We start from the raw sequence: 16,078 nt of genomic DNA, 5'->3' as shown, positions 1-16,078 counted from the left end.
AAAACAAACATTGAAGCAATGGCCTCATTGGGGGGGGGGGGGGGGGGATGAAGTGCGGATTTTGCTGCAAGTGGCAGATTGAAGTTATTTGTGGGGCAATGGTTGTCAACAGGGAGATGTATTCCAATGCTCTCAGCATATCATACAGTATCAAATCTCATCCTTCACCTACCCTTCACACAAAGCCCTGACCTCTGGGTTTGAGGGAGGAGGGGAGGACAGGTGACTCAGTACTTGAGGAGGATTCACTTATACCAAGGACAACGCCGCGCCAACATGTTCATATAGGAACAAATCAATTTGACGAATCCACTGACAACCACATCCTGGTGTTTTTCAGTAACTGGTGTTTGATACAGAATGACACTACCTGGACATAATATGCTCAGGCCAAATCATTTAAAGGTCATCATATTACATGGATATCTTTCTAATGTATATGATACAAATTTATGTGTGTGTGTGTGTGGGGGGGGGGGGGGGGGTGATATGGATTACCAGCAAGGGGAGGTCGGAGGAGGAGGTGGGGGAGGTGGCCAGGAGATTAGATGTCCTTCGGTTAAACCAGTGAGAAACTATCGTGCTGCCCCTGGGAAGAAGAGATCATAACACGCATTCAGCCCGGAGGAAGAGCTGCGTACAGTGGTGCTGATTCGACGACGATTCCAAAGCTGAGGAGACACGTCGCACAAGACCAAGCAGAATCAAAAGGAAAACGGTTTCTCCCACCGACAGGTAGGCTAAGGCAGGCGAGGCGTAAAGTATTTTTGTCGATAGTGGAAAATAAACAAATGGACATAGATTGCAAACTACGCAGTTGGGATGTTGTGGTGTTAAATCTTGCCATTGCCGTTATTTTGTTTAAAGCTAATCAAACATGGTTTTACAGTAGCCTATCTTTGCATTTGTTCAAGTCTTAATTATTTTCTCGTCAAATGATTAGTTGATAGTTTAGTTTGTCGGGTATGGTCATCGTTTAACTGAAAGAAAGTCAGTCATTTGTAGGTTTGTAGCTGATAGTCTCAAGTAGCCTACATACAGACGACCTACAATAACCAGCCTACATTGTTATACATCTAACAAAGCGCTTAGTAAACTCTGAAATGTGTTAAACTGTGTACATGTGTAACTCATTTTCTATAAAATACTTAAACGGAAGTTCATAAGAAAATACCATATTTATTATTTAATCAGTTATTGTTATGCATGCTTAGCGTTATCCAATGGCTAGATAGGCTATAGCTTAATATTTCACAGGCTGTGTCATACATCACACCAATCTTTGAATCTCCTTATTCAGGCTAGATGCTCCATGGCACGTCATTGAATACAAGCTATGTTATGGACAGACTAGACCGTTTTTGATCAGTGGTGGTTGACCTTACTCCCTTTCTGATGGAAACATTCTCTTTAGTGCTATAGGCAATAGGGAAACATTCAAATGTCACATTATTTAAACAAAAAACTGGTCTTCATGTTGTATGGTTCCCTGAACCCGCTTTGTCTCCCGCTCCGCTGTCCAAGGTCCTGATTATAGCCGGTTAGCTGAACGTATCGCAGGTTGAAGAAATGGCTATCACGTCAAACTCCCTGCCGTTGGTCTGTGCATATTTAGCGGCTACCCTGATTGGTCGCATTTTGTGTTTGGAGGGTGCGTGTCTACAGGACGGTAGACAGAAGGCCACGCCCAGCCAGGAACCTCACCTGAAAGAGTGCACAATCTATGCTGAGAGTGAGTGAGAGCACTGTGCTTTTTAAAGACAACAACATGCATTGTCAAACCATGATAATGAGAGAAAACTTCTGTTGGAAGTTTGCTATCTAAATCCTCAATCCTCTTATGAGATGAGGTGTCTCCCCATGGTCATAATCTATCCATATCTGTTCTCTCATCAGATGCATGTTGTTCAGGGGATGACATCCAGGATCTTAATCCCATGACCAGTGAGAAGAACAGCCCCTGGGACAAGTGTGGGAAACTGAGCCCGAAGTAAGTCTGCAATTTACAGCGGCCTTTGATCATGACTAGCTGATATAACCAATATTTTCAATCTATCACATCAAAGCCAATAGCCAACAGAGACAAAACCATTGCACTGCTGGAGCAAAGAGAGAGTTACATGCTGTGGTCTACCCTCTCTCTCTCTCTCTCTCTCTCTCATCCATCTCTATGACCAGGTGTGAGGACTTCCTGAAGCGTGTGACCTGTTTCTACCGTTGTTCCCCTGATGCAGCCCGCTGGCCACACTCTCACCTCCAGTCCTCCATGCAGGCCGTGCCACTGTGCCACAGCTTCTGCCGTGACTGGTGAGCTCACTACAATAATCTAGGGTCCCCAATGTAAACTGTACTGAAGGCTCTGCGCTAATCACATCATCCAGCAGTATCAAATGTTGATCTGTCATCTGGTCATTGCAACATAACATTTTTCTTCAGGTATGAGGCCTGCAGGATGGACATGACATGTGCTCGTAACTGGGCCAGAGACCCCAGAGGGCAGAACTGTACTGGGAACTGTGTGCCGTATCAGCAGGTAGGCTGTTGATTGGATGGGCAGCAGCCAGTCTCATAGGAGGGAGCCATGTTGAGTTGGCTGTAATGCTGTGTTGAGCTGTGTTTTAACCTTGCTATAAATATATATTTTTTTTTATTTCAAAAAGAGATATTTAGACTCAATGATTCATTTCTTTGAGGAAGTTAAGAACTGTCCTAGTCTCTTTCTCTAGCTGTTTCTCTTATGATAGAGCTGTAGGAAGATATAGAAGCCTGGCATGCAAGGCTAGGTTAGCAAAGAATCATGGTAGTATAGCTGAGTCAGTGTTAGTTGTACTGGTACTGCTGGTCTCAGTGGTCAGTGAGGGGTTAAGGACACAGAGCCTGGCTCAGTGGAATAAAGGAGGGGCTCTGCCAGGTGCGGATTGGGACCAGAAATCGGCCCTGGCATTTCTATCAAACCTGCTATTTTTTTCCTCGAGGCCCACACACTGGCCCATTTCTTTCCTCGAGGTCCCCACACCGGCCCATTTGTTTCCTCGGGGCCCCCACATTGGCCCATTTCTTTCCTCGAGGCCCCCATTATTAGCCAGATAATAATTATTTTGCACAAAAAAATCCAAGTTAGACAGGCCCACTGTGCTAAAAAATGGTCCAGCCTGCCTGGCATTTGCCCAGAATGCCAGATGGCCAGTCCGCCCCTGGGCTCTGCTCTGTACTGTTCCACTGGACAGAGGAGGATATAAAAAGAGGCAGAGTGACCCAGGGCGTGTGCACAGCTGGGACCAACTGCGAACCTCCCAGTCACACACAAACATGCACGCACACCAGAGGAGGCTGATGGGAGGAGATGTAGGAGGACGTGCTCATTGTAATACCAAACACATCAAACACATGGAAAAACAACGGTTCCATTGATTCCATTCCAGCCATTACAGTGAGCCCGTTCTCCTATAACTCCTCCCACCAGCCCCCTCTGACACACACACACACACACACACACACACACACACACACACACACATAATCAGTGGTTGGATGTGATGATGAGAGGTGACAGGAGTGTGTGTATGTTTATGTGGAAGAGGCAGGTCAGGGAACCACAAATATACCAAATAAAAACGTAATTATTGTGAGGCCATTCAATTAAAGTTAATCTGTTCTGAATATGAGGGTCCTGCTACACAGAGACCTTCAAAAGAACCCAAAAGGAGGAGTCAGAATGTTTGAACAAAACAACTCACATCTAATAGATATATTGTTTACACAAAAACAATATGTTCACAGATTTATGCTATTCATTAGTTTGACCCTTTTCTTAAGAGCAACTGACTCAAATGAGGTTGCAAGCCATTTGTGTCCTGGCATTTTAATGATATTCAGCTGTTTAAAAAACAATTATTTTAACAGTCTGAGGTAAACAGTTTGTAGTTTAGACTGGAATGTTCCGTTTGATTCCTCGTCAGACAAAGGAATTGGGAATCTAACTGCACCTCACCCATTCACATGTCCTCTCTAATCGAGATGACAACGCTTCAGTCTGCCTCAGGGCCACTGTACACAGCACAGGCAGGCTCCAAATATATACACGGAAACACACACACACAAACAAACACATGCACATTGTGTACTCACATATAGGCTGCACACACACACACAAACAAACACATGCTCATTCTGCACTCACATATAGGCTACACACACACAAACAAACACATGCACATACTGCATTCCCACATAAGCTAGACATACACAAAAACATTTGTACATGCACACACAATACTGCACACACACGTACAAACCATCAAAACGTCCCCTGGCCCTTCTCCCAGGCTCCTCTCTGGCTTTCTCCCTCATCATCTGTAAGCTCTGCTGGCTCCTCTCCATCTTCTCACTGGCCACAGCAATGTGCTGGGGCTTCTTAACATCATCAACAAGGAAACCAACACTCTCTTCACGCTCTCTACTCAAACACTGGTTATGAAGTGGGCAGTAACTCTGCACTAACATGTCCACAGACTGGCAAGCCTGTGTTGCGATAACAGCAGGTTGACATTTATTGGGATGAATCTTATCCTTAAGGCAGAACTGAGCGATTTCCTCTAGATCCAGCCAACGGCAAAGTAAAAATTTGTTCTATATTGTAAAAATGAATGAAAACAAATGTAAGGTTAGGGTTAGGCACTAGGGTTGGGCACATGACCATGGCCGCCCCAGGAGAGCATGCTAGTAATAAGACCAGCTAGTAGCTATCTGCTGCACAGCAACAGCACTGTCTTTTTAACACAGTCAATATAGCAGTGCTTCCTAAATGTTCTGAGTGACTCATTCACTCCTTATCCCTCAGACAGACAGACAGGATGAGAGGAGAGGAGAGGAGAGGAGAGGAGAGGAGAGGAGAGGAGAGGAGAGGAGAGGAGAGGAGAGGAGAGGAGAGGAGAGGAGAGGAGAGGAGAGGAGAGGAGAGGAGAGGAGAGGAGAGGAGAGGAGGATGAGAGAGGGAGTGAGGAGTGAGGAGAGAGAGGAGAGGGAGAGTGGGGAGAGAGGAGAGGAGGAGAGAGGAGAGGAGAGGAGAGGAGAGGAGAGGAGAGGAGGATGAGAGGAGGATGAGAGAGGGAGTGAGGAGTGAGGAGAGAGAGGAGAGGGAGAGTGGGGAGAGAGGAGAGGAGAGGAGAGGAGAGGAGAGGAGAGGAGAGGAGAGGAGAGGAGAGGAGAGGAGAGTGGGGAGAGAGGAGAGGAGGAGAGAGGAGAGACGAGAAGGGGAGAGGAGAGATAGAGGAGAGGGGGGAGAGGAGAGAGGAGAGAGGAGAGGAGGGAGAAGGGAGGAGAGGGGGAGAGGATAGAGGAGGAGATGAGAGGGGGAAAGGAGAGGGGGGAGAGGAGAGAGGAGAGAGGAGGGGGGGAGAGGGGAGAGTGGGGAGGGATGAGAGAGGAGAGAGAGGAGAGAGGGAGAGGAGAGAGGAGAGGGGGAGGCAGGAGGGAGGGGAGAGGAGAGAATAGAGTTGTAATGGTAGCACTTCTTACAAAGTGGGGATGACTCACTCCCCAGAGAATCAGAGCTTACAGATATAGGCTCTTAATTTGACCTATATTGTCACAGCAAAATAATCATTCAGCAACAGGATTTAAGTGCTTAGTCCATAATGTAGCTGGAGCTGTGGTTAAGCTATTAGCTGGCCAAAAGTAGGCTACATGAAAAGTGTAATACTGTTAATATAATTGTCTGTTAGATTGGGTTTTCAGTTCATTTATCTAAATAACAAAGCTCATCTGCATTGCTCGGGGTTACAGGAGTGATCAAACAAAGAGTGATCAAATTAAGAACCTACATCTGTAAATGTGTAGACCCACGGTGTCACTACCATTCTACTAATAAGCTTTTCCAATATCAAGTTTTTCTGAGAAATGTAGACTTAATTATGTTTTTTTTGGCCCTAAAACCTGAATTTGGATTAAAGTGAAGGGAAAACATGTTTATTTCTCTCTATCAGCTGGCTTTTAGATGACAGATGAAGCATGACCTTGTGTGCTGCTCCCCCGTGTCTCTAAAAGCCTTTCTCTGTATGATGAGGGCACTAATGGATGGGTGAGAGAGGGGTGGGAATGGCAGCTGCTGCCTGGCAAAGGCTTTGTTTTTTCAGAAAAGGTACACCTTTGTGTAATCAATAGTCCCAATTAAAACGAGTGCCTTAATCAGAGGTATACTTTGCAACACACAGAACAGATAAGGTCATATTGAATATAATGTCAAACTACACCTCCAATGATTTGCTCTTTGCTACCACAGATGTACCAGCACGGCCGGGACCTGTGTGAGAGCCTGTGGGGGGACGCCTTCATGACGGTGGAGGATGAGGAGGAGGAACGGGAGGGGGGTGAGGGTATTAGCAATGGTAATGGTGGACGTCCCTGTGGATGCCTGACCCTCAGCCCCTCGGACAGGGAGGTGATCGCTGCCCTCAGGGCCCTGGAGGAAGACCCAGAGGAGCTGGACACCACCAAGAGTGGCTTGCCTCAGTATCGTGCCCCCTGCCACACGCAGCCCCAGACCAAGCCTGCCACACTGCCCCTGCAGGCGCGGAGGAGCAACGGCAACATTGTGATGCGGAAACGCTCGGTCGTGGTGGATGATGTGGAGGGTAGTGGGAGTGGACTGTAGATGAACTGACAGAATCTGATCTCTGAATCTGTAGCTCTGTCCCCAAGCTGGGGTTGTCATATCTTGCTCCTATAACTAACCTTACCTCACATACTGTACCTCTCATGACACACCATTATAACCCATCAATCAAATGTTGCTTAGAGACGCTCCATGTTTTGAAGCAATACCAAACATATAAATCATTATGACATGACATGCCTTTAACACTGTGTAAATAATGTACGAATAGTGACATTGACCGTAACATTATTGTGAAAGGTAAAACAATCAACAGCTAACATCAAAGTGTATGACATCATGTTGTATTACAGTCTGTTGTTACATGGTACTTGGCCCAGGGACTGCAGTTGAGAATTAGCCGGCTGACTAAAACTTTTATACAGTAGTAATGTTGATTAATGTCCCCTGTCCCTGTAAAAGTAAATGTAATAAAGTAAAGTAGTTTCTAAAACAGGTGACACCATTCATGATCGCCATCAATGTTTGGCATGTAATTGTCAGTCATGTAAGCTCATTATTAACATATGTAGTCTTGCATTAGTAGGCCTACAAATGAAAATATCTGTCATCTTGTTAGGTGCCTGGGACTACCTCGGTGCATATCATACTGTAGAGTTGTGTTTACCCATCAGTGGACTGCAGTAGTTTCTAAACTGTATTGTGTAACTATACCATCAGACTAGGCATAAAGGAGATATATGTACGTATCCATACTGAAGCGTCCAAAATTCCTCTATTCCTCAATCCTAAACACATTTTTTTAGACATACCTGTACAACTGTCAACATGCTTGGCATATTTAACTGTCGTGATATAACGTAATGTACTACTACTGTTTTCTTGTCATGAAATGTTTGAGAGTGGAGGAGGGAGGTAGGGTGTTTGTGGTGCACAGCCACATCATTAAAGTGGTTGCCATCCTGCAACCATAGGAGTCAGTCAGCTGTAAAAAATGATGAAGTATTTTATATAGCTGGAGGAAGTCTTGAATTTCAGAAAGAGAATCTGCGCAAAGGACAGACTTAGACTGCTGATGTAGAAACATGACTCATGCCAGTAAGGCTTTTGTGTTAGTATTGATAATGCATCGGAACTCTATTCAGGCAGTCATTCAAAATGCTGTGAAGTAGAATTAGAGCCAAACTCTATAGAATGTCTATAGAATGGAGGACCAAAAGGGAACCTGTTTGTCTGAGTGTGACATGAATCCCTATTTGGGGTTCTTTTGTTTCTTGACATCCTCAATAAACACTGGATTTCAAAATCATTCCATTGGTATTTGCTATTGTGTTGTTATTAGAGCCATTGCCAGATCAAAAGACATAGCAAATACGTGTTCTGTGTTCTCCATATGCAGCACTGTCCAACCGTTTGACCTGGCACCTCAGGATAAGAACACTGTGTATTCCAGGGATGATGTCATCACCCACCACGGCCGAAGGGTCGGTCCACCTCTGACGTTCTCACCAGTCCAGCTCAAGCAGGCAGACAGCTTGACAGTTTGATTATGGGAGTGAATAAAAATAGTATCTGTATTGTTCAAATTACAAAGGCGCCACATCAGAGGTTAAAGCCATCAATATGGTTGTTTTTGTGACACTCAAATGAGCAGTTTGAGTGTGTGTGTGTGTGTGTGTGTGTGTGTGTGTGTGTGTGTGTGTGTGTGTGTGTGTATGTGTGTGTGTGTGTGTGTGTATGTGTGTGTGTGTGTGTGTGTGTGTATGTGTGTGTGTGTGTGTGTGTGTGTGTGTGTGTGTGCGCGTGCATACGTGCGTGTATGCATGTGTGTGTGCAATTGCAGCCTGCTCCACCCTCTCCAATTCTCTTGCAGCCTGCACACTCTCATCCCTTCGTTCTTCTGTATAATTCCTAGGATTGATAGATCATGTTTCTGCCCATGTACAGTACATTACGGGGAGATTATAAATATGTACAAGCAACTGCCAAAATAATGGAAACACTTGAGCAAATGAGGGGTACCAAGTATATTGAAAGCAGATACTTCCACACAGGTGTGGTTCCTGAGTTAATTAAGCATTTAACATCCCATCATTCTGGGCAGGCCATTATTTTGGCTAGCATAGCTATGCCCCCATAGGATGACAATGCCCCTATCCACAGGGCACGAGTAGTCAATGAATGGTTTGATTAGCATGAAAATCATGTAAACCATATACCATGGCCTTCTCAGTCAACAGATCTCATCCCAAATTGAACACTTATGGGAGATTATGGAGTGATGCCTGAGACAGCATTTTCCACCACCATCAACAAAACACCAAATTATGGACTTTCTCATGGAAGAATGGTGTTGCATCCCTCCAATAGAGTTCCAGACACTTGTATAATCTTTGTCAAGGTGCATTGAAGCTGTTCTGGCTCGTGGTGGTCCAAAGCCCTATTAAGACACTTTATGTGGGTGGTGTTTCCTTTATTTTGGCAGTTACCTGTAGCTCTATATCATTTTACACAGCGGGTCTGTAGACTCTGACAGGCCTGTTTTTTTCCCCTTTGCGCTTTATTAAAAATATTGTCAAGGGGCAGTGTTATTGAACTCCAGCAGTAGAATACATTGCTTGTCAAATCATTGTTCAAAATCATTAGGCCTGTCTATGCTTTATTGCTTTAAGTCTAAGCCGCTGATACAATGGATCATTTAGCTATTTGATTTAGAATTGTATATTGAATTTGGCCTTTACTACTATAGCCCATAGAAACACGTTGAATTACGCATTCATAAATGGCAACAACAAAATAGAGTCCAAAAATAAATCACATGGAATAAGGTTTTGAAGTGTCTGTCCTAAAAGTTCAAAGATGATACATAATAATTGTAGTCAGAAGACACTATTTTTTTGTTTTTGTTTTTTAATTTTACCCCTTTTTCTCCCCAATTTCGTGATATCCAATTGTTACTATCTTGTCTCATCGCTTCAACTCCCGTACGGGCTCGGGAGAGACGAAGGTTGAAAGTCATGCGTCCGATACACAACCCAACCAAGCCGCACTGATTCTTAACACAGCGCGCATCCAACCCGGAAGCCACCCGCACCAATGTGTGGAGGAAACACTGTGCACCTGGCAACCTTGGTTAGCGCGCACAATTTTGGAATTTCTGTGCATTCTCGACAATCGCTAATCAACATCGAAAAATAGCACGTTTTTTCTGCGAACCTGCACATCATCATCTTCTGTCTTTCGTGGCATCAATGTGATTGGTTATGTCAGGGGAATCGGTGGTCCAGTAGTCTAGTGTATGTCAAGCAATCCTGGGGAGCTTTGTGTTCACATTGTCCTAAAAAAATGGGAACAGGACTATAAAATTTAAGCGAACCCGAACTTAGACCAACGAGTTCGGTTCGCTTTCTTTGAGTTCCTTTGGAGTATTCACACTGCACAAAATAATAAGCGAACCGCACTGAGTTCACAAAAATCGGATGGCAGTCTTTCTGACGCTTTTGCGCAAAATAGTTAACAACATCACCTGGATATGTATGCAACAAAAGTTCAACATTCAGCTTCTGCAACCATTTCTGTCAACGCATACAGTTTGACGCATACGTTCGGTAAATCCAGCATATGCACCACGCCGAACGCACTGCAACTGCCTCTACAACGCAATGCTGCAAGGCAAACGCAGCGCTTCATTGGAAATTAATGTAATTGTCGCCACCAGACAATTTACATTGACCCACCCTCCCTTTTGTACAGTGCTGCTACTCGCTGTTTATTATCTATATATAATCACTTCACCCCCACCTACATGTACAAATAACCAGTACCCCGCACACTGACTCAGTACAGGTGCCCGCTGTATATAACCTCATTATTGTTATTCTTATTGTGTTACTTTTTTATTATTATTTTTTATTTTAGTCTACTTGGTAAATATTTTCTTAACTCTTCATGAACTGCACTGTTGGTTAAGGTTACTTGTTGTTCTCGGCACATGTGACTAATAAAGTTTGACTTGATTTGATGAATTCTGGTGTACCAAAATGCAATGACATGGTGTGTTCGAAGCATGAATCCTTGATGGGTGCACATCCCGGTCTATAGTTATACATGAAATGCCATGTTCACTTGCTGGTCGGAACTAGGAAACTCAGACATTTTTCAATACTTAACAAAAATATAAACACAACATGCAGAAATGTTAAAGATTTTACTGAGTTAAAATCAATTGAAATAACATCATTAGGCCCTATCTATGGATTTCACATGACTGGGCAGCCATGGGTGAACCTTGGAGGCAGTGGTGTAAAGTACTTCAAAGTACTACTTAAGTAGTTTTTGTTGGGGTATCTGTACTTTACTATTTATTTTTTTGGCTACTTTTACTTTTACTTCACTACATTCCAAATGAAAATAATGTACTTTTTACTCCATACATTTTCTCTGACACCCAACAGTACTCATTACATTTCGAATGCTAGCAGGACAGGAAAATTGTCAAATTCATGCACTTATCAAGAGAACATCTCTGGTCATCCCTATTGCCTCTGATCTAGCAGAATCACTAAACATAAATGCTTCATTTGTAAATGATGTCTGAGTGTTGGAGTGTGCCTCTGGCTATCTGTAAAAAAAAAATTAAAAAAGAAAGCGGTATGCTTAAGTATATTTTAGCAATCACATTTACTTTTGATACTTAAGTATATTTAAAACCAAATACTGTTAGACTTTTACTCAAGTAGTATTTTACTGGGTGACTTGACAATTGGGTACTTTTTCCATCACTGCTTGGAAGGCATAAGCCCACCCACTTGGCAGCCAGGCCCAGCACATCAGAATGAGTTTTTCCCCACAAATGGGTTTTATTACAGACAGAAATACTTCTCATTTGATCTTGGCAAATGAGAAATGTTCACTAGCAGGGATGTAAAACAAATGTTGACGTTTTTGAGATATAAGCTGTTTGTGCGGTATGGACGTTTTCTGATATTTTTTATTTCAGCTACTGAAACATGGGACCAACACTTTAAACGTTGCACTCATATTTTTGTTCAGTGTAGTTATACACGTGCTGCGTTAAACGAATCAGCATGTCTGACATTTCCGAGTTTCCTAGTTCCGATTAGGATGTGAGTGCGGCATATCCCCCCAAAAAACAGTAGCCTAGTAGGAAGATAGGTGGAAACGGTTTCTCCTATTGAAATCCCGATCCCGCTTTTGTAGGCGATGTCATGGCGACGTTTGCTAGCTAAGCTCATGCGCAGAAACACGTCATCGGGTCTAACGGTCTTCTCACGCCGAACTGCGCATGTGCTTGCCGTCAATTCAAAGCCACACCTTGGATATAAAGTTGTTTTTGACGAAAATGTAAACGTGTCAGTTTGACACTTTCACGACGTTCAGGTAATAATATGTTAAACTACTTAAGACATTGGCTCGAATCTAGGTTGTGCCTTCATATTTATAAAATTAACAGCTAAGGAAGAACTTTTCAGTTCTCTCATTGACTTCTCAAACTCCGGCCTAGTCTGCTTGGTCATTTTCCCGGAAGTCTCGCGATGTTGTCTCTGGGTTTAGAAACCCTGTGCTATACATTTTCCACGATCTGTTGCCACTTGATTGTGCACTTTCTTTGACACAAACTCAGACACCTGTACTATTTCTTATTACTTGTGTGGCGGTGACCTAAGAAAGTAGCAATAGCATGTGTACCTCTACACTCTACTGACAGTCAAACTGACACTATCAAACTGCTGACAGACTAGGTGGAGTAGACTAGACTGTAGAGAGGGGTAATAGATCAGACAGCCTAAGCTAGTTTGGTTGTTGGCTGTGTGAACTGCAGTGTTATTTTATTAGGCTATTGTAGACTACACGTTTTATCTTACAATGTTTGGAATGCAGTAGATTGATAGAAGAACAGTTTAATGTTTAATACTAGCTTTAACTCTACCAAACTCATATCTGAAGTTCATGTTTCATGCGTTGTCCAGGTCTCTCTCCCCCTCCTGTGCAGGATCAACACAGAGAGGAAAGACAGAGGTCTGGGCCCTATGAAGATCCCTCCGCTGGCTGACCCCACCCAGGCCATCTCCAGGGACTACGGAGTGCTGAAGGAGGATGAGGGCATAGCCTACAGGTCTGTTACCAAGCTCTGGGACAAGTCTTATAATCCTATTCTCTCTCTCACTCACTCACAGCTGCCCATTTCCTGACCTTTATAAAGTGCTCAGCCCTAAACCTGTTCTAACCTTCCTCCAAACTGCCCAGAGGTCTGTTTGTGATTGATGACAAGGGCATCCCGAGACAGATCCCCATCAACGACCTGCCAGTGGGGTGCTCTGTGGATGAGACACTGCACCTGGTGCAGGCCTTCCAGCACACTGACAAGTTTGGAGAGGGTGAGAGGAGGAGGTGACAGAGAACAGGTTGGGAATTTAGAGTAGGATGTGCAGACATCGCAGGACATGGCAGGAAACTCATATTGTTAGGCACCAATAGACCTCCATTGTATGCACTCTAGTGCTACTTGACCTCTAGCCCCTCTTCAGCTCAGTTCCCATTCTTATTAGAATATACAGTACAAGGCCTCCCGGGTGGCGCAGTGGTTAAGAGCGCTGTACTGCAGCGCCAGCTGTGCCATCAGAGTCCCTGGCTCTGTCGTAACCGGCCGCGACCGGGAGGTCCGTGGGGCGACGCACAATTGGCCTAGCGTCGTCCGGGTTAGGGAGGGCTTGGTCGGTAGGGATGTCCTTGTCTCATCGCGCACCAGCGTCTCCTGTGGCGGGCCGGGCTCAGTGCGCGCTAACCAAGGTTGCCAGGTGCACGGTGTAGCCTCCGACACATTGGTGCGGCTGGCTTCCGGGTTGGATGCGCGCTGTGTTAAGAAGCAGTGCGGCTGGTTGGGTTGTGTGTCGGAGGACGCATGACTTTCAACCTTCGTCTCTCCCGAGCCCGTACTGGAGTTGTAGCGATGAGACAAGATAGTAGCTACTACAACAATTGGATACCACGAAATTGGGGAGAAAAAGGGGTAAAAATAAATAAAAAATAAATGAATATACAGTACATTTAGTGAGCAAATGTGTTTGATATACACTGTATGTTCACAGGGCAGGTGTGTGACTTGTTGTTTCTCTTTACAGTGTGCCCAGCAGGATGGAGACCAGGGAGAGACACCATCGTCCCAAACGTCCAGAAGAGCAAGGAGTTTTTCTCCAAACAGAACTGATCAATCCACACCTCCTTAGAGGTGCTACGTCTATACAGGGTACTAACTGAGCACTTACTGTTGTTAGCTGGATCGCTGACTGACTGAGTCTGCTGATCGCATTGATTCTGTGTAAACTACACTGTCAGTGGGGATGTGTTTTGTGAGACTTCTTGAAAATGATATATTATTTGTGTATTAGGCTTGATGTTGGTTCCATCATTGGGCTTATTTTACTGCTGTTGTCTAGTGATTTTTAATTTTTAAATGATCTAATTTTTACTTAACACTTATTTTTTTTAATTAAAACTGCATTGTTGGTTAAGGGCTTGTAATTAAGCATTTCACTGTAATGTCGTATTCTGTGCAAGTGACAACTAACATTTGATTTGATTACAATTCTAACAGTGCTATGTGAGTCTTTTGTTCATGAACTTGAATGTTAATTAAAAAAAACAGAATTTATAGCTACATTTCTCTAGTTTTGTAGTGATGAGGCATTTGGAAGTTGCTTTTGCCTTTTTAAAGAAAATATAGTTTAAAACCAAGTGTTTTATTCAGTACTTTTCTATTGGAGTATGACATTAACACTGGTATAAAGTTAATAGTAAGCTTTAGTTACTAACCACTAGATGGTGCTATGCACACATTCAACAAGCAATGTCTCTGTTTTTCTGGAACACTGGTTTTGTATAGGGTTTGTTTATTGATATGATACAAACAAATTAGTTTTAAAGAGCAACTGCCCCTAAAAAACAACTTCTCATTTAGAAAACAGCCTATGTGGCATCGAGTCAGAGACATTTATTCTGCTGTCTAAATTTAGTATAATGTGTAAATAGACTAATTTTGGTCGTAGTCTCATCCAAAACTGAGTTTTGTGGGACTTGTGGTCATGACTGCATCACAATGTAAACGAAGGTTGGGTTTGTTTCAATCCTGCCCACAGCTGGCAGCACACAAGTAATCATTCATTAGGAGTGCAGCTGCATGTGACCCGATTGTAATGCCTGTGCTTGGGTTGACTTTGGATATACTGTACCAATGGGGCTAGTTAGGGACCATTGCTAAATTGCACAATGTACATGGGACAATATGATAAAATTCCAATAGCTGCAAATTTCAATGACTTAAACACCTTACACCAACTATAGAAATGATAATACAAAAATGTAAAGCATGACGAGAACTAAAAGGTGTACAACATGAAAATATTCACATTTACATTGTGTAATTTATTGACAGTCCCCAATTTGCCCTAACCAACCTTGCCACAGTCGGACACCAGTCGGCTGAAGCTAATTGGCAAAATAGTTTGGTTAACTCCTCCCACCTGCGAACACACACACACATCAAACCACACCCTGATATCAACTCATGTTTTGAATTCAGTCATGGCCGCTAGCATTTCTTAATTAACCTAATCTAAAACGAGGCCAGATCAGGAAGTGTTGTTGCCCTTTTAAAGATTTTATATTGTAATAGATTATAAACATTCTCTATTTTGGAATGACCCCACTTGTTATGACCAAACTGCTTCTTGTATCTCCCAGGGTGATAGTGAGCCCTGCATGTCTCAGAATAGGTTATAATCTGTTCCCTGTGTTCCAGAGGTCATTCATGTTGAGCTGCACACTTTACACTGCATATCACCTCCATTCTATTACAACTTAACTTACTCCTCTGGTGACACATGGGACTGAGAAACCAGACATTATGTAGACTCCTACTTATCACAAATTGACTGTCTTTAAAAGATTATGGGATTACCTCCCTCGGTTTGAGATAGATGGAAAAAGCTTGTAGTAGTGTTTTAGACGATTCCTATTGAAGACCTATGTCGCCTTTACATACACATTCAGCATGCAAAATCATGCATTCAATCTGCATTGTCCTACGTAGGCCTAAATGTCTCTGAAATGAGTTATGTAATTATTGAAAGAAGCTCAGATGGCCATGGTGAGGTGGGAGGAATATGTATGATGCGAGAGAAATGTGGGAGATGGAGCGAGAGAGTGAGGCCTGTAGGAGTGAAAGGGGGCTAGAGGGGAGGAAAATAAACCCACCCCAGATCTTCATACATCATCACCTGCATCACAGATGTTCCCACAGACACTGATGGTTGTGGGCTGTGGTAGCAAGAAGCTGAAATGGGCAGGTTGTGCGTGTGTATTTATACATATTGTGTAGGCCTATACATAAATAGCCATGTTAACATCATGTTTTTATGTATTTCCCCCTTGGTGGGATCTGAGAGA

The 16,078-nt window shown here is 43.5% G+C and overlaps 2 protein-coding genes across 4 annotated transcripts; both read left to right on the top strand.

Annotated features, from left to right (window-relative positions):
- The first annotated feature begins 468 nt into the window (after positions 1–468).
- Positions 469–7,922, top strand: LOC110486521 (riboflavin-binding protein). The gene is made up of 6 exons (XM_021558188.3): positions 469–735; positions 1,525–1,732; positions 1,897–1,990; positions 2,179–2,307; positions 2,437–2,533; positions 6,281–7,922. The coding sequence occupies exons 2-6, from the start codon at positions 1,570–1,572 to the stop codon at positions 6,650–6,652; spliced, it is 855 nt and encodes a 284-aa protein (XP_021413863.1). The 5' UTR covers positions 469–735; positions 1,525–1,569; the 3' UTR covers positions 6,653–7,922.
- A 3,944-nt stretch (positions 7,923–11,866) lies between these two features.
- On the top strand, positions 11,867–14,290 carry tdx (Peroxiredoxin). Of its 3 annotated transcripts, none has more exons than XM_090194295.1 (4): positions 11,867–12,013; positions 12,604–12,749; positions 12,881–13,011; positions 13,756–14,285. In XM_090194295.1, exons 2-4 carry the CDS (start codon positions 12,664–12,666, stop codon positions 13,839–13,841), a joined length of 303 nt encoding a protein of 100 aa, XP_090050421.1. In that variant the 5' UTR covers positions 11,867–12,013; positions 12,604–12,663; the 3' UTR covers positions 13,842–14,285.
- The last annotated feature ends 1,788 nt before the right edge of the window (positions 14,291–16,078 follow it).

The sequence above is a fragment of the Oncorhynchus mykiss genome, chromosome 13, assembly GCF_057628025.1.
Source record: "Oncorhynchus mykiss isolate SJ-2025 chromosome 13, ASM5762802v1, whole genome shotgun sequence".
Taxonomy (NCBI): domain Eukaryota; kingdom Metazoa; phylum Chordata; class Actinopteri; order Salmoniformes; family Salmonidae; genus Oncorhynchus; species Oncorhynchus mykiss.
The sequence above is the reverse complement of the archived record's forward strand: the minus strand, read 5'-3'. Positions and strand labels throughout refer to the sequence as shown.